This window comes from Heterocephalus glaber, unplaced genomic scaffold (assembly GCF_053883595.1).
Source record: "Heterocephalus glaber isolate CG9 unplaced genomic scaffold, H.glaber_assembly_v1.0 deba00001472, whole genome shotgun sequence".
In the NCBI taxonomy this organism is placed as follows: Eukaryota; Metazoa; Chordata; class Mammalia; order Rodentia; family Bathyergidae; genus Heterocephalus; species Heterocephalus glaber.
In genome coordinates, this window is record NW_028258315.1 from 69,279,166 (window position 1) to 69,301,579 (window position 22,414).

At 42.3% G+C, this 22,414-nt stretch overlaps 1 protein-coding gene across 1 annotated transcript in view; it reads right to left on the bottom strand.

Moving 5' to 3' along the window:
- Positions 1-5,659: 5,659 nt before the first annotated feature.
- Positions 5,660-22,414, bottom strand: part of Trim71 (tripartite motif containing 71) — a 70,436-nt gene continuing 53,681 nt past the window's right edge. The window contains exons 2-4 of the mRNA XM_021238707.2: positions 20,375-20,542; positions 12,576-12,710; positions 5,660-7,780 (exon numbers count right to left, since the gene is read on the bottom strand). Coding sequence (XP_021094366.1) covers positions 6,329-7,780; positions 12,576-12,710; positions 20,375-20,542 — 1,755 coding nt within the window. The 3' untranslated portion in view covers positions 5,660-6,328. The remainder of the gene's footprint in view (positions 7,781-12,575; positions 12,711-20,374; positions 20,543-22,414) is intronic.

The following is a 22,414-nucleotide window of genomic DNA, read 5'->3' on the forward strand; positions in this document are numbered from 1 at the left end:
AAAATGGTTTCGAGGACACCCTCCCTACACAACAGAGGTTATAAAACCAGTACCCATTGGATTGGGGGCAAACGGGAAATCCTACAGTACTTGTTCTTCTAAAGGGATAGCTGCTTCTCAGCCCCTGTGGGAGAACATGGGCCCAGGGGAAGTCTAGATTTTAAAACTTCTAAGTTGTTCAATAACTCCTGTATTTTAAAATGCTAGCATCTACATTTTTTTCAATACACTACAAGTCAAATCAAGCCCCCTAGCTAAAGCAAAACCCTTTGGCCACTCACTCACCTTATGGACTTGTTTTTATTGAGGGCAGTTCACCCACACATATTTATTCTGGATGAAAGGATCACACAGACACACCATATCCATGGAAAAAACCCTCTTGTTTATTTGATTAAACAAAAATAAAATAAGCTGCATAGGAACAATTTTAAAGTCCAAAGAGACACCAACTTTGTTTTAAGGCTGTAGTAGCTGATACAGCATCTCCTTGCTACCTTCTCCAGCCTTCTCTGTGGACCACAGCGATACATTCAGAAGCCTGTTATCTAACACAGGAGTTTTTGAACACTTTTCCATTGGTTCTTCACCTGCTCATTGCCTGTCATGCCTGCGGCCTATACTATTAACATTTAAGATTTAAAAGCAATAACAAGAGGGGAAATACATAACTCAAACAAACAAAAACCTACTTTTGCCCATAGGTCTGAAGTAAAATCTACTTCCCCACCCATCCACTGAAATGATGGCATGGGACACACACTACCAAGGCAGTGCCCATGTAAAACGTGGCACGAGGCAGCCGGCACCCAGACAGGCTTGCAACATGGCTTCTGCGGCCAGGGAGGCATTCTGGGGGTACATATTGCTTATATCAGTTTGCCTTGGACAAATAATAAAAAGCAGAGGTTTAATTTAATCACCCTCACATCAGGCAACATGCCTTTTTGCTAGTTTCCCCCAATTCTTCAACTTAAATTTCTTTAAAAAAAAAAAAAAAAAAAAAAAGAGAGAAAAAGACTCAACTGAGTCATGTATTCTATACTTAAAAATTAAAGCATTTTTATGACCAGGCATGAGAGCTAATGGACATTATTAAACAAGATTCATATAAAAAAATACTAACAACAACCCTCCCACCCACCCAACTATTCTTAACATGCTAGTTAAAAACATCCCTTTACCCACCCACCCTCACCTGCATTGACTTTAGGGGAAAAGAAAAAAAAGAGACATCTTACCACCCTAAAAACAAGAAAACCCCACAAATGTGAAAAATCTTCCTCTGAAGAAAGAGGACTACACAGGCTGCTAGAAGAACTATTACAGAGCTGGTTATGTAAAGAAAGTAAACAATTTGCTACACACGCCAACATTCAGCCAGTGTGCTCTGAGATAGCCTTAGGAAAAATACTACCTGAGCTTGAAAGTTAATACAATCATTAAAATGAGGTCTAAGACCATGGGGATACACAAAACTTTTAGAACCATTACTGGTTAAATGATGATGGAAAACATCCCACCAGGCTGGCTTGTTAACCCGTAAGATCAGTTTTAAAAATAGACATCATTGAGGTATTTCTTCACCATGACATTTATAAACCCATCTCACGATTTGCTAGAGTGGTCTTAGGATCCTCCCTTTCAGTCAAACCAAATATTAACCACAGAAGAAGAGAGGTAGAGGGTCAATATAGTAAATATTCTGATAATGTGCTTCACAAATTTATCAAGTATTTAACAAACAAGTAAAGGAGAAAAAACGAAACAGAAAAAAGCAACCCGTCAACATGTTACCTTTGGTAGAAAAAATTAAAACACAAAACGAAACAGCAATACACATTTCACCAGTCACTGCTCAGTAGAAACAGTGGGTGCTGCAACATCATGGTGATGAACATCCTCCTGCTGGGTCCAGAAAGCTACAAATACAATCATAAAGTCAAAAGAATTCTCATTCCCTTCAAATATCTGATGTTCCCAACCAGGACTTTAGAATCCCCCCAAAGGGGTCTATTTGTAGACATTCAAAAACAGATAAAACATTTTTCTCTTGAAGAGAAAGAGACCTAAAGGTCTTTGTCATTAAGTCCTCCAATTGGTCAGATTACCCAGTAGTTTCATAACACTGAACAACGTGGAAAGGTATGCGAAATTCTTTTGGAGGTGAGGGGAGGTTGGTAAGAACTAATTGAATTTATGACTGCATTTACCTGACATCTCTTTATAAAGGTCCAACATTTCTTCATGGAGGAACAGTTCTAAATTTATGAAAATAGTTGTTCTAGAGGTAGCTTCTCACTTCCACCTATTCCCCACTGGATTAATACTATTCTCTTCAAGACCCTTCAGATGCTAACATGAGGTAGATGAAACTTATCACCAAAAGTGAGGTAGAACCTGAACAAAAAGCAGTGTTATCGTATGTCCTATACCCCAGGACATACAGGATGTCCTGTATGCTGTGTCCTGTCCCCCAGGCCCACAGGAAGCCTGAGAAAGCTGTAGAACCTGGGGAGGCTCTAGCTCTAGGCAACCATCACGTGCAAGCACAGAGTTTGACTTTTATACAGCCCCAGACTGTTGGAAACTCAGTAAGAGAGATGTTCTAAATAAACACCCTAAATATTTTTTGGCACCACTGAATTTTTAAACAACAGAAAAAACAAGCCTAAAACTTTGGCATATCTTTCACTATCTACCACAGCAATCTTAGAATCTTCCAAATAAGAAGACAACACATAATACAAACAGTACTCTCCTGCTTCAAGCCTAAAAGACGTCCCTCCTGAAATAAGCTTTGGCTTAACTAGAGTAAAACAGGCTGAGCTGATTTCATGCTATTCTCTTTCAATTTGATAACAAAGTGCCTTGATTCTGGCAACTTCTTTGGCCCAAAAAATAATTTAGGTTCTGTTTGTGGTACCCTTGTGTTTCTCCAAGTTAGTCAAACTTAAAAGGGCACTGATTAAGGACTTAGTGCACTTGGGGTACAGCTGAGGCCATTGGGCTCCAGCCGAATGCTACCTGCCAGCCCCAACAGCACACAGGTTCTGACATAGGATTGCTTTTCATGACCAAACTGACAGAAAATGATTACTTTTACTTACAGATTACACTTCTGAAATGTTAAGTCGGCGCCAACACCTATAGAGTTATTGAGATTTCCATTAAACATTAACATCAATATCGAAACATGTAGCCTATATATACAATACCAATGGCTACCTCCAAATATAAATTGACCTTACATCCCATCCTTCCCACTGCTGCCACCTGACCATATCAGACCTACCTGGGGACCATTACCTAATTAACACTTCTTCCTTAGAAACATTTTATTCTCCCTCTCAGCATCCCAATACCTTAATTTTTCCAACCCTTTGAAGACTCTCCTCTTTGCCCCAACTCTTACCTACTCCAGCATTGCTTTGTTATGAGCAGGAGATAAGCATTAGAACACATACATTTTAGACAGCCTCACACTAGGGAGTACCAAATGTTGGCTTTTGTCATCTTTCATTGATTTGGAACAATCCACATACAAAACACATTCTCCAAAGTGCTTAGCACCAATCCCTAAGGGTCAGGAATCAATCTCCAGCAGCCACAAATAATCAATTGTTTTATAAACAAAAGTTTCCCAAATGTGACCATGTTTTGCAGATGCCACTTTCCAAGTTCTGAAAGGTAAAGGGCTGAACCAATATGGAGGAACCAGGGTCAGGAATGAGCACACGGCACATCCACCTCAGAAGAGGGCCCTACTTGCTCCAAGACTGCAAGCTGCTTGCTCTATTAAGACCTGACAATTTCAGCCGTGAGGCAGAAACCCTGGCTTTACAACCAAATCCACAGCGAAATGTTAAGTATTTATATCTACTGCTATTCACCAACTAAATTTCTCATTCAGCACCCATACCTCCCCACCTAGGGGGAAGTTGGAAAGGAAATACAGTGAAGATGATCATCAAAATGAAAAAGAAAAAATAAAAAGGCAGTGAATAACTGAAGACTTTTTCCAGTCACAATCATAACTTAGGTTTCTGAAAATACTTTTATCTAGATGCATTTCTTCAAATAAAATAAATTTTAAGCATTAAAGACCAGTTGTCTTTGGTGTTTAAATGGTGATCTGGTGGACAACTAAGGGGAGGCAGGGAGACAATCTCCAAGTTACTCCAACAAAAGAAAGAGTAAAAATGTTCAGTGGACTCTAGCAAAGTTAAAGGTAATTGAATAGGAATTAGGAGAAGATTCACTAAAAATAGATTCCAAAATAAAAGGTCCATGTACCAAACAAGATTTCTTAATGCTTACCCCATTAAGAACTCAGCAGCTGGGAGAGCACTTGAAGATATTCCCCCAATTTGTGCATCTCTGACTGTGTGCAGATCTGCTTTGTGAAATACCCCCCACCCCATTTTGGTAAATCAGAAACCCTAGAATTAAAGCAAAAAAAGAGGGTCTCTCAAAGTGGTAGGTTAAATGTCTCAAAGAAGAGGGTGGGAAAAGCAGTTTGATTGACTTGTCACATTAATCCATCACTTTTTTTGGATAAAAAAAGTAAATTGCTCCATTAGTGAATTTTTTTTCTGCTCATTTAAAAACTCCATTTTTGCAACAGAAATCTCAAACACACAGGAACAGAAACTGATCCATTAGACTTACTGTTTCAAACAGAGGTTGTCCTTCTTGGCCACTTTTTCCTACTAAAGATTGCTACCCCAGAATCTGGTTCTTATTTCAGTATCTGGGGGGATGAATTATGGACCCACCATTTGGGTTCTAATAAGCAGGGATTCAGCTAAACCCGCTTTCCAACTGAAAGGCAAACACCACCTAGAAGCATAAAGTTTTGTACCCAAGTCCAGCTCACAAAATACCAATCCTGTAAAGTGACACATATGCCACCCCCCACCCTGCAGTGTGAGTCTGGCTTACACATATTCATTCTTTGGTACCAAGTTACAGGTTTCAAAAAAGATATTACATCCTACACATTTCAGGGTGGGGTGATTTGGTTTATAAATCCTTCACATTCAAAGGCCTTGGGGGAAAATTCACCTTAGCCTTAAGGTCCTCCCTACAGGATGGCCTGGGAGGCAACAATCCTATAAAAGTGACCTGCACAGAAGGTTTGACAATGGGGTGCTCCCATTAATTTGAGGTTCAAATATTGTATTTCCCTGAATTTCCAAAGCAGGAAAAAATTGTGCTTTTAAAATAAAAGTTTATTCCTTTGCCTATACTTCTTACAGAACATTCACTCTGCGGTCAGGGATCAGCCCCACCCCTGCTGAACAATCCCTAGTTTGGGGGTGCCTGGCTTCCCTAGTGCCCTCTACTTCCTCTCTCAGCATGGCAGTCCATGTCTAAAAACCCTCTGAGAATGAGGTTCATTTTCTTCTTCCTTCCACTAACAATTTATAACCAACAAAATACAAATACTCAACTTTTGAGAATACTTTTAATTAAGAATCCTGAGCTACATCTATTTTTTCAGAAACCAAAATGTAAAGAAAATAGGTTCCCTAGGATGTGGTGTGTCATTTTCAGCTTTACTATTTGGGTGCAAGATGGCTTTAAAATACACACACACACCCCCAACCTTAAAAGAAAGAGAAAGATCAGATACCCTAAAACATGAATGGTCTGCTTTTCTTGGCTAGCAAGCCACAGCCACATTTCCTAGAAATAAGAAAAGATGCTAAAGATGTGAGACACACTGAGGTAATAGAACAAAGGAAAACTCCTCTGTTGCAGCATTAAAAAAAAAAAAGATTTTCCAAAAAGATCAAACCACACAACAAAAATCTAACCCCCAAAACAACAGTATTATTCTCAAGAACACAAATATTCTATCATTATGAATTTTAAATCCTATTTTCCCCACATTTTATAGTTTTCTCCTACTGTGTTTCCTTGGCTCAAGCTACAGAATCCAACCCACCACATACATCCAGTGCCCTCCCAGCCGCAGAGATGCTAGGCTTGTGCATATCACGCCCCACACTGGGGAGAGGAAAATGAGAATTCCACTGAGGAAGGGAAGAGGGCCTGTTGGAGAAGGAAATGTAAAGATTTATGAGGTAGATAGAAATTATCACTTCACAGGCTCAATCCCTGCACAAAAGATAAGTACATTCATCTGTAAAAAAATAAAGATGAGGTAGGACTCAAGCAATGTTGTACTTTTCTTGTTCTCTTTAAAATAAAAAAAAAAAGAAAAAAAGAAATTTCCCTGAGACTGCTTCTTCTTTGATATTCAAAAGGAGAGAGACGCGCACACGCACACACCCCAAACACAGAAACCTAGTAGATGCAATTAGAAGATGAGGATTCGATTGTTGCCAAAGTCCACCACAACGATCATTCCATCGGGGGTAATGGCAATGCCAGAAGGGCGGTCCATTTGCCCAAAGCCACTGCCCTGAGCACCAAACTTGCACAGGAAGCTGCCATTGGCCTCAAACATCTGTACCCGGTGGTTCCTGGAATCTGCCACGATGATGCGCCCTTCCTGATCCACTGCCACGCCTTGTGGGCGTAGGAACTGCCCATTGGCGGTGCCCTCTGAGCCCAGGAAGCGTGCTGATTGACAGTCAGGGTGAATGACCAGGAGCCGGTGGTTGTTGAAGTCGGTGACCACCAAGTGACCCTCATGGTTGAAGGCCACACCCCTTGGGGAGTCAAAGTGCTTCCAGAGGGCCCCCTCGAAGCCGTACTTATTCAGGAAGACCCCATCAGGCCCAAACAGCTGGATCCGGTGGTTCCGGGTGTCTGAGACCAGGATCTTGCCCTCAGAATTGACTGCCACATCCCAAGGGTAGTTGAACTGCCCATTTTTGGTTCCTTTCTCACCAAACTTGAGGAGAAACTGGCCCTCAAAGGTGAAGATCTGGATACGATGATTGTCCTTGTCAGCCACCACAATCCTGCGTGAGGCATCACAGGCCACTCCAGCGGGTCGGTCAAACTGCCCAGGCCGAGAGCCTAGGGTGCCAAATTTGTGGTGGAAGGAGCCACAGGGCTTGAACACCTGGATGCGGTTATTGCTGCGGTCGGCGACAATGATATAGCCCTCCTTATCTACACTCACACCCCAAGGGCGGCAGAGCTTGCCATCACTGTCACCCTCACTGCCAAAGCTCAGGCCCGGGAGCCCAATGCCCACGTAGCTGCGGCCTGACTTGACCACCACCTTAAAGGGGCTGTTCTCAATGTGCTGGTTGCACATGGTCACTGACACCAGATGCTCTCCCTCGAGCTGGGGCCGGTAGCTCACCACGTAAGTCCCATTCTGCTGATCATTCACCTCTGCACCAAACAGGTTGCCATCAGGGCCCAGCACCACAGCTGACATTAGGTCACCTCCTGAGAGGCGAGGCTCACCGTCATGGTCATAGCCAATGACAGTGAATGAGGCCATCTTACCCTGGAGGGCCCGCTTGAGGCCATCACCTGCGGCCTTAGTGAGAGGTGCAAAGGCCCCACTGCTAACAAACCCAAAGGACTTGATGGCAAGGTACAGTGCCTGGTCAGGAGGTGTGAACATAACCCGATCGTCTTCCTGGGGCTGCAAGAGGCTCCGCACGGTCTTTAGCTCCTGCACCTGGGCCAGCATCCGGTCTCGGGCAAGTAGGATGTCCAGTGCTCTACCCTCCTCCAAGACCTGCTGGACGGCACTGATGGTGCTCTCCAGCTTGTTGAGGTTTTGCCTTAGCTTCTCTACCTGCAGATACAGAGACTTGGCTTTCACCTGGCGGATCTTCTCTACCTAGAGGAAAAGTAAAGAGATACAGCAAAGCCTTAGAACCAAGAGCAGAAAACAGAGAAACCATTACTGAGAGATAACCTACAAAAGACAACTGGCCTGTACTCTTGGAAAACAGAAGAATCAAAAAAGAGCACAAAAAGCCAGGCATCATAGTGCACTCGGGAGGCTGAGGCAGGAAGATCACACTTCCAAGGCCAACCTGAGCTACATAGAAAGTCTAAGGCCAACCTGGACTACAGAGCAAGACCCTATTTCCAAAATGCTAAGGAGATCTTCCAGGTTACAGAAGATGATATAACAAGTTAAGTGTGATAAGTAAGCCTGGAATAAATAGGTGTGTCTGCGCATACACGCAAGACAGGATGCAACACAGGAGGGGTCTGAGGGTATAACTCAGTGGAAAAGCACTTGCCCAGCAGGAGTTGATAATACTGAGCACTGAGAAGGAATAAATACACAAACACTGTTGGGACAAATGTTAAGCTTAACCATGGACTGGTATTGTATCATATCCATGTCACTGGTACTGTATCAAGATTAACTTCCTGAATTTTCAAAGTCATACCATGACCATTTAAGACGGTGTCCTTGTTTATAGGAAGTGAACACTGCTACCTTTAGGGTTAAAGAGGCCATGTCTCCAAAATTCCAGCTTATTCTCAAATCACAAATGTAGTTAAGGTCTTACTATGTGCAGGATCTACATCCATGGATTTAATTAATAGCAGGTCAAAAATACTCTGGGGAAGGGCCGGGGATTTAGCTCAGTGGCACCACGCCTGCCTCAAAAACACAAGGTCCTGAGTTTGATCCCTGGTGTCCCTCTCAAAAAATACTTTGGGGAAAAAAGTGAGCTTTCGCTCACAGACTTTTCCCTTGTCACTGTCCATAAATTAATGTAACAATTACTGCACTCTGGGAGGCTGAGGCAGGAGTGTCACAAATTTGAGCCTTAGCATTTGCCAAGACTGTGAATCAAAGTTAAAAACACTGGTCAAGGACATACCTCAGTGGTAAGACCCTGTGTCCAATTTCCAGTGCCTCCAAAAAGAAAAAAAAAAATTCTGCTTGGTATTACAAGTAATCTAGACGTTAAAGTACATGGAAAGATATGCAGAGGCCATGTGCAAATACAATAGGTACTTCATATGAGAGACCTGTACCCCACAGAGCTTGGTATCCTTGGGGGAGGCCCTGTAACCAATCCCATGAATACTGAGTGAGAAATCTATTTAAGAACAATAAAGCAAGCACGGTAAATAATCAGTGAATTTGGGTAAAGGATATGTGGCAAAATAATAATAATAATTATTATAATTATTATTATTACTGCAATTATTCCTAACTTAGAAATTAAACAGCGAAAAGAAAAAAAGGCATCTAACAAATGCTTACCAAGCACCTGTTGTGCCCCAGGCTCTCGAGGAAATACAATAACCAACTGAAAATATAGTGTCTGTCCTCACATTTTACAAGTTATTAAGCAAATAAAGAACATAAGGTCACTAAAGGTATTTATTACTGGGTGATAAAAAGCAGGAACACGATGAGACAGACAATGCCTAGGGAGGCCTGATTTAGACAGAAGGGGTATGGTCTCCTTCCTAAGTTCAAATCTAAAGGCATAGGTATTTGGCTGTCTGGCATTTCAAGAAAGCAGTTGTTTTGTTTCTGTGGTCCTGAAGACTGAAGCCAGGGCCTGCCACATGCAAGATAAGCGCTTTATGACTGAGCTACATCCTAGCAATTTTTATTTTGAAATTTTGAGACAAAGTCTTGCGAAACTGCCCAGGGTAGTCTTGAATTTGTGTCGCCCTCTCTTAGCCTCCAGGCTAAGGCGGTTTTTAGGCAGTGAAATCACAAGAATAGGTTTACATTGTGGAGAATGTACTGGAGATAAACAAGAAAACGGAGGAAATGGAAACCAGTGACCAACCAGGTAAGGTAAGATTGTGGCTCAAGCAACAGAGGTGGCTGTGTAGGTAGAGAAGAAAGTAGTAGAAAGAGTACCAGAGGTAGAACCAGCAAGATAGAAAGATTGTATCCACGAAAACACTGCACTCTCAATACTGCGACCCTGAGACCTTGAGTAATCTTTTTCTCCTTGTCTCTCTCCCATACACATACACACACACAATGAAAGATTTTACATGAAAAATGTAATGGGGGCCAGGGATTTAGCTCAGTGGTTCTGCCACCGGCCTCTCAAGCGCAAGGACCCGAGTTCGATCCCCAGTACCAAAAAAAAAACCAAAACAAAGTAATGGGACTTAGTGGGGATATAATTCAAGATCTCAAAATTCCTGATCCCACAGTTTCTCTTTGCATCTGTTATTTTAGTTTTTCACATGGTGCTAGGGATCAAACCCAGGGGCCTTACACATGCTGGTCAAGCGCTCAACCACTAAGCTTCATCCTCAGCATTAACTTGTTTCAGAAACTCAGTTGGAAATCTGAAAGTCCCTGCTGCATCTCTAATGTGAGATAGCAAATTTTGCAATCTGCTTATTTCAAAAGGAGCCATCTACATCTAAAGTGTCATTAGCAGATGACATGGATTCTGACTTGTACAAATAATTTGTGCTGCTGAAGTTCTCAAAAAAAGAGGAAAAAACTCTATTCCAAAATATGAAGATTTGTTTGATCAACAAAACAGAACAATTTTTTTCATTTTTTAAAAATTTAAATACTTGGCCAGGGATTTAGAGCTCAGTGGTGCCATGCCTGCCTCAAAAACACAAGGCCCTGAGTTCCATCCCCAGTAAGGGCGGGATGAGGGTGGGGGCTGGGTTTAAAAATAAAATAAATAAATAAAAATTTAAATACTTAAAATTCCCCTAATTCTAAAACGATTCACTTTGTGGAGAGAACAAAGTTACCAACTAGTTTACACTGTTTGCAAAGGACCCTGAGTTCTGCTCTGATGATCTAAAAGCCATAGAGTCTATTTTAGAATAAGGGGCCACTGTTCTGAGGCTGGATTTTAATCTGAACTTCCCTTGAGGGGCGATGACGTGATTTTTGATCCATTCATGCTTTTCATCTGTTCACTTTGGAACCACAACGTGTGTCCAGAGAAGACCATACGGGTTCTATGAAAGAGAAGTTTTGTCCTTTGGTCTAACTTCTACCTTTGGTTCTGAACCCTAAAGTATAAAGAAGGAGATTCCACTAAAAATTTACAAAGGATAGGAAGAAAGAAGTATGTCCAGAGATGTAAAACTGAGCTGCCCAGCAAATTAAGGCTTAATCCTTATATTTACATCTCTTAGGGTTCAATCCGGAGATTCAAGAAAAAAAAAACAAAACCGTAATGTAACAATGAAATACCCAGACAGACACAAGCAGAAAGGATTTTCTGGTAAAGAATAGAAAATTAGTAATTAACCAGAGAGGAGGATTCTCACAGGTTAGGGGTAAGAATACAAAGCAAAAGGTAAAGATAAACAACAGGGGTATGTCCAGGATAAACAAGCTTATTTTGGTATTATCTGGAGACGGAATCTTTAGGCAAGCAGAAACCATTTCTTATATTCACAAGAGGTTGGCTTTTCATTCAAACATTTGTCTACTGCAGACCTGATTTCCATTTTCCCTGAAGAGAACTGCCTTACACAGACAGTGGGTCAGCTTCACAGGAGGAGTGCAGCTAAGGTGAGAGCTACAGAAATCCCCACACACAAAGGCCTTTTTCATCAGGAAATGCAGAAGAGAAGAGTTTGTGGCAGAGTTCACTACAAAGCTCTCAGGTTGCAAGAAGCAGGCCCCTCCAGTTATAATTAACATTCGTGGGTGGCATGAGACTGGCAGGCCCATGGGGACATCTGAGTGTCTGAAAACTCTGTCATACCACAAAGGCACTCAAAACATATGCTGAGAATGAATCTTGGACTCATATACACACACTCAGTCTCTCTCTCTTTCTGTTGAAAGGTAAATAAGCCATATCCTTTAATATGGATCCCTTAACAGATCAGAAGAGGCACAAAGAAAGGAGAGTTGTGCAGTTAACTGAATGGAAAATGCAATCCAAAGTCCACTGTTACCTTACAGAACATTTCAGGGTACAGTGGTTAGTGAAGGTCACTTTCAGGAACTGAGACAATAGTCATCACTACCCATCATATAATACTGAGATGAAAACCAGCCCACAAAGGCAGAAGTACAATCTTTTAAATCATCTGATAGTCTTATTTGTGTGTTCAGATAATGTAATTATAGTTAAAACACTGAGCAGCCCATGAGGAGACATTAATCTCCTCCTTCCTGAGGGGGGTACAAAATCAGAAAAGGAGGTGAGATGTTGACTTTTGCGGGATGAGTGGTCTTCTCAGCTGATTTTATCTGAACAGCACACCAGTGTGTTCAACACTCTTTCCTGCTCCAACAGGAAGAAAGGGCACACACGCAGTGCCCTGAGCTGGCTTTCCACAGGAAGTCAGGAAGTGCAACCAACCAGGACCCAAAAATAAGGATGTTTCCTACCAGCCTGCCTTTCCTAACAACAGTTTTGATTGTTTTCCCTTGTCTTTGCTGCCTTTTGCGGACACAGAATAATAAAACTTGAGACTCCTTACAGTCTTGGGATGCCCAACTACTTCTGAACAGGCTTGTTTTACCACACAGAGAGCATCCACAATGTTCCACAGATCCTCTGCATCTTTCTGCAAAATTTCCTAGCATTCTAAACTTAGTGCCTGGCTCCAGGATCTGAATGCAGGGTGCTGACAGAGTGTAGTGGAGTTGCACAGAAAATAAGCTGGACAGCGGGGCAACGGTATGTGCACTGTGTTACCTTCCACAGCAACTCGCATTCACGCTCCTCCAGGGCTTTCTTGTGCCTTGCAGTGACGGCTTTCACCTCCGACTGTACCACCTTTGCCTTCATCTCCACCTGTTCTGCCACCGTCTGGGCTTGCTCGATGCTCAGCTGCGGGGGGCGGGAAATCAACAAACCACCTTAAGGCATCAGAAGAACCTCCACTTGTGCAGTTAAATCTGCTCCTACCAGATCTGCAAATAGTCTACCAGCCAGACCACTTGATCCACTTCCTTGGAAAGAAAGCAAGCACTTGGGGATAGACTGGCATCTGTTTGACATGTAACTGAAGGAGCTGCTGGCAAGGGCTAGGTTTCTTTGTATGAGAAATAGCACCTACACAGTGAATGTCAGACTATTAAGAGCTACTCCGACACAGTGAAACCAGTGTAGCTGGGTGACTGCCGAAAACTGGAAAGAGGATCAGATGTAAAATGTGCAACTTTGGACAAACAAGAAACTTTCCAGACTTTCTGGCCTTACTCCCTGACTCAGAAAAAATCCAGGTATAGGGTAGTACTAATCTACCATGTTCTTGTGGAGTCCTCAGTAACTTGGCTTACCCCACCCAGCTTGAATCAAAACCAAGTACACACTGGGAGTATCGCCTCCTCTACCCTAAGGACCCATGTCTGTGGTCAGAAACAATGTACATACATATCACAACACTCACCCTGTACCACCACCCCTAGTCAATCAGCCAGTTTAATCAGCCATATTATTGTTCATGAAAAATTAATCCAGACAGAAGGGCGGTGTTTTCATTAATATTATATGACATGTCTTGAAAAGCCACAAGAATTTCTTGGAGATACTGAGGCATTAAATCCGGGACTCCAGTCTGAGTGCTGATGAACAACAGGTTTTAGAGCAGGTCATTCAGCTGGAAATACCCAGGAAATACAAGGTGCTTGGATGGAACCTGACTCGGGATGAGGAAACAGTGATGATGACCAATTGTCTGCGTCACCTTGGACCAACTAAAGGACTCTCTGGGATGTGGGATTGCTGGGCAAATCAGGCTGATGAGTCATCCTTGGCATCAGATGACTAAAGTTCAAATTGAGGCTCCTACTAAGTTTAGGACCTTGGACATGTTCCTAGTCTTCTCCAACCTTAGCAAGGTGTCAATGTGAGAGAAAATACAAGGCAAAACATGGGAAGAACCAAGCATAGCGCCTGGCAGAGTCAGATATTGTTACTAACTGTTCTCAGATGACAAATACTTGAACTCAGGTACAACTGCTGTTTCTGCTCAATGCACTTAACTTGTGTCATCAACAAAGTCAGATCACCTACGGAGGCCAATTTACATTTCTTCACTTTGAATCTAAATGGTGGTAAAATATGCAACAGAAAATTTACCACTACTGACATTTTGTCCATTCAGTGCCATGCAACTGTTATCACTATCTAACTCCAGAACATTTCCATCACTCCAAAATGAAATTCCCTAACCATTAAATAGGCACCTTCCAGCTTCCCTGTCCCTCATGGCAACCACTTATTAATTCACCATAAGTGGAATCACACATGACCTGCCTCATTTAATGAACACTCCTCCATTCCAACAGTTTTGACTTGTTCTGTCTTATAAATGGGGTCCTACTTATCCTCTGTGTCTGGATGACCAACTCAGTATCTGGTCAAGTCCATGAGTATAACATTCCTTAACAACACTCAATAAAAAGCAGAGACAGCAAACCCTTTCTTTGTACCAGCGTCCTGTTATTTGCCAAACTGGTTTTTTTAAAAAGGCAATGTGGAAATAACCTAGCAAGCTGTTTTTCCTATAGGGCAAGGACTGGTGAAAGAGAGCAATGACTACTCTCTCTGCAAAGGAATAGGCTGACCCCTACTCACCTCTGCCCCATTGTTTCTCAGCTAGGCTTACTCCCTTTATATTTCCAGTCAGGTTCATGCAGGTGCTAGTATTTGTAGCAGGAACTATAGTAAGAACTGTTTGTTTCATTTTTCAGATAAGTAACAAGGGATTCAAAACTTTAACTGCCAATCTGAGCAACCACCAAGCATAGGTGAATAATTCATTACTCGTTAGGCCGGGAGTCATAAAAGTACTGTATGTAAAAGCAAAATGTGTCTTCCCAAAAGTACTAACACATGCAGACCAGGACCTGTCAGATTATCTCCCAGTCTCTAAGGCCTGGCATAGGGAAATATTGTGAAATGAGTGAAGAACATGGATGGGTTGGGGGGAAATGACAGTGGACAAAAAGAGTAAATTTCTACTTTTCTTTTTTTTGGTACCGGGGATCGAACTCGAGCACTGAGCTAAATCCCTGGCCCCCAAAAAGAGTAAATTTCTAAAATAAAAATGTACATGTCTTAAGTAGAACAAATCACCCTAAGATCATATGCTCAGGAGAATACTGTATCATTCTTTAGACTGTTAATGGAGCCAGTCAGACATCTGAAGATGGGGTCTCAATTTGGGAAATGAACTGGTACAAGCCAAACAACTACTGAGGGGTGGCCACTTAGTATGGAGGAGTCTCAGGCCAGATCTGGGTTAAGAGAAAGAAAGCAGATACTAATTAGTGATATCTGCTACAAAGAACAGTGGCTTGTCTATAGGTACCTTAAAGACTTTCAAAGTTAGAAGGTAATACAGAATGCACGTATTACTCATATGCTCATGTTGGATACTGGAACTACTTAAATTAATAATTAATGACATCTTAAATTTGATAGAAGATAAAAAGAATCAAAGGTTTTTACTTAAAGCAACTATTTCTGGTCAACAGAAATGTACCAGTGTCCCCAGTGAATTACTGCACCTTATAAAATCTTGTAATTATGTACTTGACTTAAATGTTACACCTTCAGTAAAACAGGCAATGTAAAAGAAATGAAATGTTTTAAAAAGCAAAAAAAAACTAAAGCAAGGCATGGCGGCATATGTCTTTAATATCAGTTACTTCGGAAACTGAGGCAGGAGGAATATAAGTTCAATGTTACCCTGTCTCAAGATAAAAAATGGCAAGTGCTCAGTGGTAGAGCATTCCAGGGTTGGAGCTACAATACTGCCCCCTCCAAAGGCAGTAAAAATGAGCAATTACTTTTTAAATGTCCTAAAGTACTGACAAGATGCAATGCAGATAATCTATGATTTTTGTTGTGAGAGACTCCAGTCCCTCACCCCAGGGAGATTCTCCACACAGGGCAACCTAGAATGAATTCAAAGGTATACATCTGAATCTCTTTCCAAAACTAAAATTCTCACAACAATCTGTGAGTGCCTCAGTCATAACTCAGAAACACTGATTCACGATCAACTGTACATCTGACACACATAATTTAATACTGATTAAAAAACAGCTTTTCAATAGGAAACTAGCCTTTAATAACACCATTTCCATCCAAAAATGACTTATTTGAAGCTTCGGACAAGCATACAAACTAATCAAGATAGATGAAAACATCAAGATAGAGGAAAACAAGTGTCTGACATTACAGGATGTCACTGCTGAGATTAATAATGCACCAGCTGCATGCAGTATGGGGCTACTAAATCGTTACAGGACAGCAACATGGAATCTCAGTCCTCCTGGTACCAACACAATCAAAGAAACATGATCAGTGGTGTCATGAAGAGTCCAAAGGGGCCCAAAACAAGACAAAAACTTCTGTACCTTTAGGGAGTGCATATTACCTCTAACATGGAGGAAAATTAAATTAATACAGAGAAACACCTGGTTAAAGAAAAGGGAAAGAATTGCTGAAAAAGTTAAAAGTTAACAGGCTAAAGTGTAACTCAATGGTAAGGTGCTTTCCTAGCATGAGCAGCAGGCCCTGGGTTCAATCCCCAGCAATAGAAAAAAGAAAAAAACAAAAACAGAACCTGCCCACACAGACAAATAAAAGTGGTAAGTGGAATTAAAGCACAAAGTCCTCAAGCAATACTAACTAATGATATATTGTTAACATGTCACTAATACTCATCTAAGGGTGGTGTAAAGTTTGTAAGGACTTAAATCTAACTGCAGGTTTGGTCCATTTTTTACTTTGGGGATGTGTTCTTGCTCACTCATTTAAGCATAGTAGGGAACTACTAAGCTTAGTGCCTCTGGCCCCAGGACTATGCCAAAAGAAGGGAAACCAAGCAAGCCGAACCAGACCAGTCAAACGCCCTTTCCTGGGAATGACAGCACACAGGGACACTCCAGCCTACCCACCTACAGAAAAAAGGAATTAACTGAGGATGGCTTGCAGGTCAGCCAGAAGAAAACTCCATTTGTGTCCTCCACAGGTGAAACCCAGGTTCAATAACAAGAGTGATGTTACCTGGGAGGAAGGGCAGACTGAGTGGCTGAGTCCCTAAATAACTGAAGCCTGATCCATTGCCATTCTACTTGGTTACCTGAGACTATTCATTTCCTTTTAATCAAGAATTCTAAAAGAGAGCATGTGAAAAAATTTAATTCACTCATGGTGTGTTAAAGTTCTTCAAACATGACTCTTTGAGGGAAGGAAGGGGAGGGGGAGGAGAGGAGAAAGGGAGGGGGAGGGGGAGAGTGAATGCATACAAACACACAGGATTCCTTGATGAGAAATGAGCACTGGGAGAGAGAGGAATGAGGAGAAGAAGAGAAAAACCATAAACGCCATAGCTAGAGCTCCAGCAGTCATTCTGGGGCATTTGGGGATAAAGACCTAGGAATGGAAGGATTCTCCAAGACAACTACCTTCATTTCTAGGCTTTTTCTTTTTTAACAGGAAAGATTAAAATGATGAGTTTTGGGCTAGGGATTTAGCTCAGTGGTTTCACCGCCTGCTGTGCAAGCACAAGGACCCAAGTTCGATCCCTGGTACCAAAAATAAAAAGATAAAATGATGAGTTTTTAAGCAACTAGCTTTTGGGAACAGAAAAGGGGCCTGTTGTGCATAGTTAAATGCATTTCCTAACAGATTTATATGAGATAACTCTTTTTCTTCCCCCCATTAAGATTATTGGTACATTTTAGGTATAAGATACAATTACATTCATCATTGGGATCTTGTATCATTACATGAGTCTCTTGGTTCTTATTTTTTTTTCCCCTTCCCTTGCCCTCCCTTCACCCCCTCCACCCTTCCCTATTTGCAAAGACCTTGTTTCCATTTTTTTCCTCTTCTCATGTTTTTTCCTTTCCCTTTTTTCCCTTCCCCTACCCCTCCCAATTCCCCTCCTCTTTCAGACCTTTTCTTCCTGTTACACAATATCAGTTATACATGTTTTAAATTACAATAAGAAAACTCTTAATAGCATTTGGTCTACTTCTACTTCATCCCTAATTTTCCTATACACTATTTTTTCATTCTCCATTTTTTTTAGGGTTTGTATGATTAATTTAATTCCATTACTTTTCCTTAATGCATCACATCTTATTTGGATGAATGTCATTTTAACTCTAGTCAATTAGTAAAATAAAGCCTATTTCCAAAATACCTGTTTCTTGGATCTGTAAAAAGCAGCTTTTAAACTCCCCTAGGAGCTGGGTGTGTACTCAGTGAGTGGTTGTGAGCTTGGCCTGCTGACAGCCCTGAGTTCAATCCTAACTAAAGTAAAAATTAAATATCCCTGAAAGACACACTATACTACTACTACAAAGAGCAAATAAACAAATCAAGGACAGGATGGAGTGAGGGATGCTGCAGGACTGGGGACTGAACCCAGAGCCTTTGCACTGAGCTACATCTCCCATTTTTATTTTATTTTCACATAGGGTTTCACTAAGTCACCAATTTGCCCAAACTGGGCTTAAATTTGTCGTCCTCCCTGCCTGGGCCTCCCAGAATGCTGTGATTACAGGTATGTGGCACCACAGCTAGCACAGGATAGATTCTTAGACTAGTGACTTCTACATCAAACTAGTCACTTAACGATCCCTGTAAGAAATTAGAATCTATTCTTCCTGTGTAACCAAAATTATTCTGCATGAAGCGATTTTAATATTAAAAAAATAAGCTGGGCATGGTAGTGCATCCCTATAATCCCAGCACTTGGGAGTTCAAGGCCAGCCTGAGCTACAGAGAGACCTTGTCTCAGAACAAAGCAGGGCCAGGGATGTAGCTCAGTGGGTGCTGTACCTGCCTGGCAAGTGCAATGTCCTGAGTTTAATCCCCAGTGCCAAAAAACAAAAACAAAATTAAACTAAAAAAATAAAGCTTAGGGCTAGGGATTTAGCTCAGTGGTTCTGGTGCCTGCCTCGCAAATGCAAGGTCTCGAGTTCGATGCCCGGTACCAAAAAAAATTTTAAAAATGAAGGTCCAATTCATACATATATTTCTCAAGAAACCACTGCCCCTATACATGCTACTTAAATGTGTTCCCTTCTCTACTGTTCACACTATGGACAGAAAACAGTTAATACAAACACTATTTTAAAAATGGCAGGACAGAGCCGGGGATTTAGGGCAGTGGCATCACGCCTCCCTTGCACCAGTACTGTAAAAACAAAAACAGCAGGGTAAAAGGTGAATGGACTTTTCACTTCGTTAGCATCTCAATATATCAGTGGCTGACCAATTGTTCCATCGCTCAATAACCAACAAAGGAAAAAAGGTATTATTTTATATAAAAATGGCTTTATAGTCATATTCATTCTAAGTATTTTGTCTGTCTTCTGTCTTGCTGAGAATTCAACCTACTGTGTCTGTACTGAGCTACATTCCTAGTGCTTTTTTTGTTTGTTTGTTTTGAGACAGGGTCTCACAAAGCTGCCCAGAATGGGGTTAAACTTGTGGTAACTATTACCTCAGCTTCTGGAGTAGCTGGGTTTACAGGGATGTACCACCAAAACCAGCCAGTGAATGATGTGAATAAAGCTAGCTCATTCTCAACCTTTACCCTGGCTTCTGCTCCCTGTCTCAAAGGACTGCGCTGGCATCTCAGGGGCTTTCCCCCAACACCAAAGGACAAGCTCTACAACTAACATTCTGCTTTACTAGAAGGCCTCTATGTTGCCAGCTGGCTGATTTATCCAGTAATACCCAATGTGTTAAGAATCTGAATCTTTAAAAACCTTCAGATAGAAAAAGATGACCATCACTCTTATCTTCAGACCACTGGCTGAATGTAGGTTTTAAAGAATTATAACCCAGAGTCAAAAGGGGGGTGGGGGTGCCAACACACATCCCATGGTTACATGGGGACCTTCTGGGAAGCCCACTCACCATGGTACAGAGTGTGGCTGTAGTGAACATAATGTGCCTCTCATCCCAACCCAGTACCACTGCTACCTGGCTCCTCTAGTGCCCTGTGATCTAGTATTTGTAAGCGATCAACTAATATTTGACCCCTGTGGTCTATGCTTAGGGTGTCAAGCAGTCCAGGTAAGGTATACTGTTACCTAACCATGTAAGAGAACTCTGCTAATACTCTAACCCTAAAAGTGATGGGAATTCAACAGACAAGGGTAAATTACCAGGGCTTTCACTTATTTCTCACCTATAAATAATCTGTAATAGCATTACGTATGTGGTTGTCTGGCATTTTGCAATGTCCGTTTGGATTTGGGGGTGGGGGCTGAATACAAATGCAAGTGATTTATAAGCCCAGGCTAGGTGCTTGGACATTTGACTACTAATTTGGGCCATGTCCTTATGATCTTCCCAAGACCTTCAGGAGCTCTTCAGCGATCACTGTTTGGGTGATGTCACGAGCTCCCTTTGGTAACTATTCCAGTCTCCCCAACACAGCAGCCTGCTCAACTGTCCATGACAGGCAGAGAGAAAGGTTTCAGTGGGCACCAATGCAGATGGCAAGGGCTGACCTGGATTGCCTGGCGACCCTGCTGTGCATCTGCCAGCAGCTGGATGGTGAGTGCCCTGGAGTCCTGAAGTGCCTCTTGGAGGTAGATGAAGCTGTGGCCCCCATGCCGGCCAATTGTGCACTCTCGACAGATGGGCACAGAGCATGTATCACAGTACAGGTGCAGCACCTGGGGAACAGAGAGGAACAGCCATGAATGATAGGTGTAGACTGACAAACAGCAACCGAGGTGCCCTGGGTCCCAGACCTCAAGCAACCCTCTTCCAACAAGCAAGCACCCTCTACAGAAGCAGGCAGTGGCCCAACTGCAGACACAGCTAACATCCATTTGTCCTTCCTTCCCATCCTCTGCATCACAAACTAAAAGGGGTGGGGAGTGGGGGAGTTGACACCCAGTGTACTGCTACATCTCATTCTAATTTCGTTGAGAGCCATGACTAAGACACTTCAAAGGCAGGGACAAAATGAAACAACCCTCCAGACATGATTTTCCTGTATCTCAACCTAATTATCCAGAAAAGTTCTAAGATTATATCCTATAAAATTATGTCCCTTGGTCTTGGATTGGTGGTCTGAATAAAATATACCAAAAGTTGTTAAGAGCCAGCAAAGATCACATGCCTCCCTGTCAAGGAGCTCAGCACACCAGTGCCAAGCTTTCCCAGGCACCCAAGCAAACAGCAGGCTTCTGAAGGCAAATGGCCAGTGGTAAGGCAGCCAGGTTCTTGCCTTTCTTCTGCCTGCCAAGTTATCCCAAGGAGTTGAACCAGGGAAGCTGCCAGAGCTGACAGAACAGCATCCTGTGATGTTAAAGACACTTCCCTGGGATCCACAGGCTGGCAGGCAGAGAAAAGGGCTGGCTTATAACCTGCATCTGCTGGAAACAAGGTGCCCTCCAAAGGGAACACTCCTTGGCACAGAAACTGGGCGAGTTCCCTTGTTTATCTCTCAATAGCAAGACACTTAGAGAAACTCTCGGTAGGTAAATGTTTATTGGATCGCTTTCAATTTGCCTGTGCACACCTATGTGTCAGGGGAAAATGGCTCACAACAGGCAGGAAAATGGAGTGAGGAGGGATTCTTTTCCATCCCCAACTCACTTAAAATCTCCAGATGATGAGGAGGTGGTGATAAGCCCAAGGCCACACAATTAGCAAAGACACAGCCAAGAGGCCAACTTAAGCCTTTTGAAGAGCTGGCTCAGAGACACATGTGTGGTAGTGACTACCTCATCCAGAGCACAAAACACTCTGCTAAGTACAGTGGGGGTCCAGGATGTCAGCTTCAAGGTGACCTGGCCTAGAAGGAGGGCAGAGCTATGGGACACAAGCAAGCTCAATGGCCTGAAGCCAGCAGTCTGTAGGGCCAGTAAGTAGTATTACTGGCAAAGAACTCACACAGAAGGGATATGGGTCGGGGCAGAGTGATAAATGCTGCTGCTTCTCTCCTCTATGACTTCTACTTTATTAACCAACCAAAACCTTAGCATGAAACGTCCACTAGTGAATGTGCTTCCAAATGGCCCCACTGAGTGGAGAGACTGCTCTACTCAAGGCTGGGTTAACAGAGAAAAGTGTAATGCAGCAGGGGTTAAGCTATTGCTCTAGAAACTCTTGCATTTATAAATAAAAAGGAGAGATTTAGGATACGATGGGATTTGTGTGTTTTCAATTTTAATTTCTTTTGTAGTGCTAAGGAATGAACCAAATGCCTTGCAAATGTCAGATAAGCACTCTACCACCTAACTATATCTCTAGCCCTTTTGATTTTGAGACAGAATCTCACCAAGTAGCCCAAGCCGGCCTCAAACCTGTGATGATCCCCCCTCAGCCCCTTCCTTCTGGGGGATTATTGGTATGAGCTACCGTGCCTAGCTAGGGCATTGTAAAAGAAATGGATCTGACATAGCAGGTTTTAAAGACTGTATTAGGGCCGCAGGCATCCTAGGTAAACATTCTACCACTGAGCTACAGCTAAATCCTCAGTCTGTTTCACCATTAATTTTGATCATTGCAGTATTTTTCCACCTGAAACCAGGTGG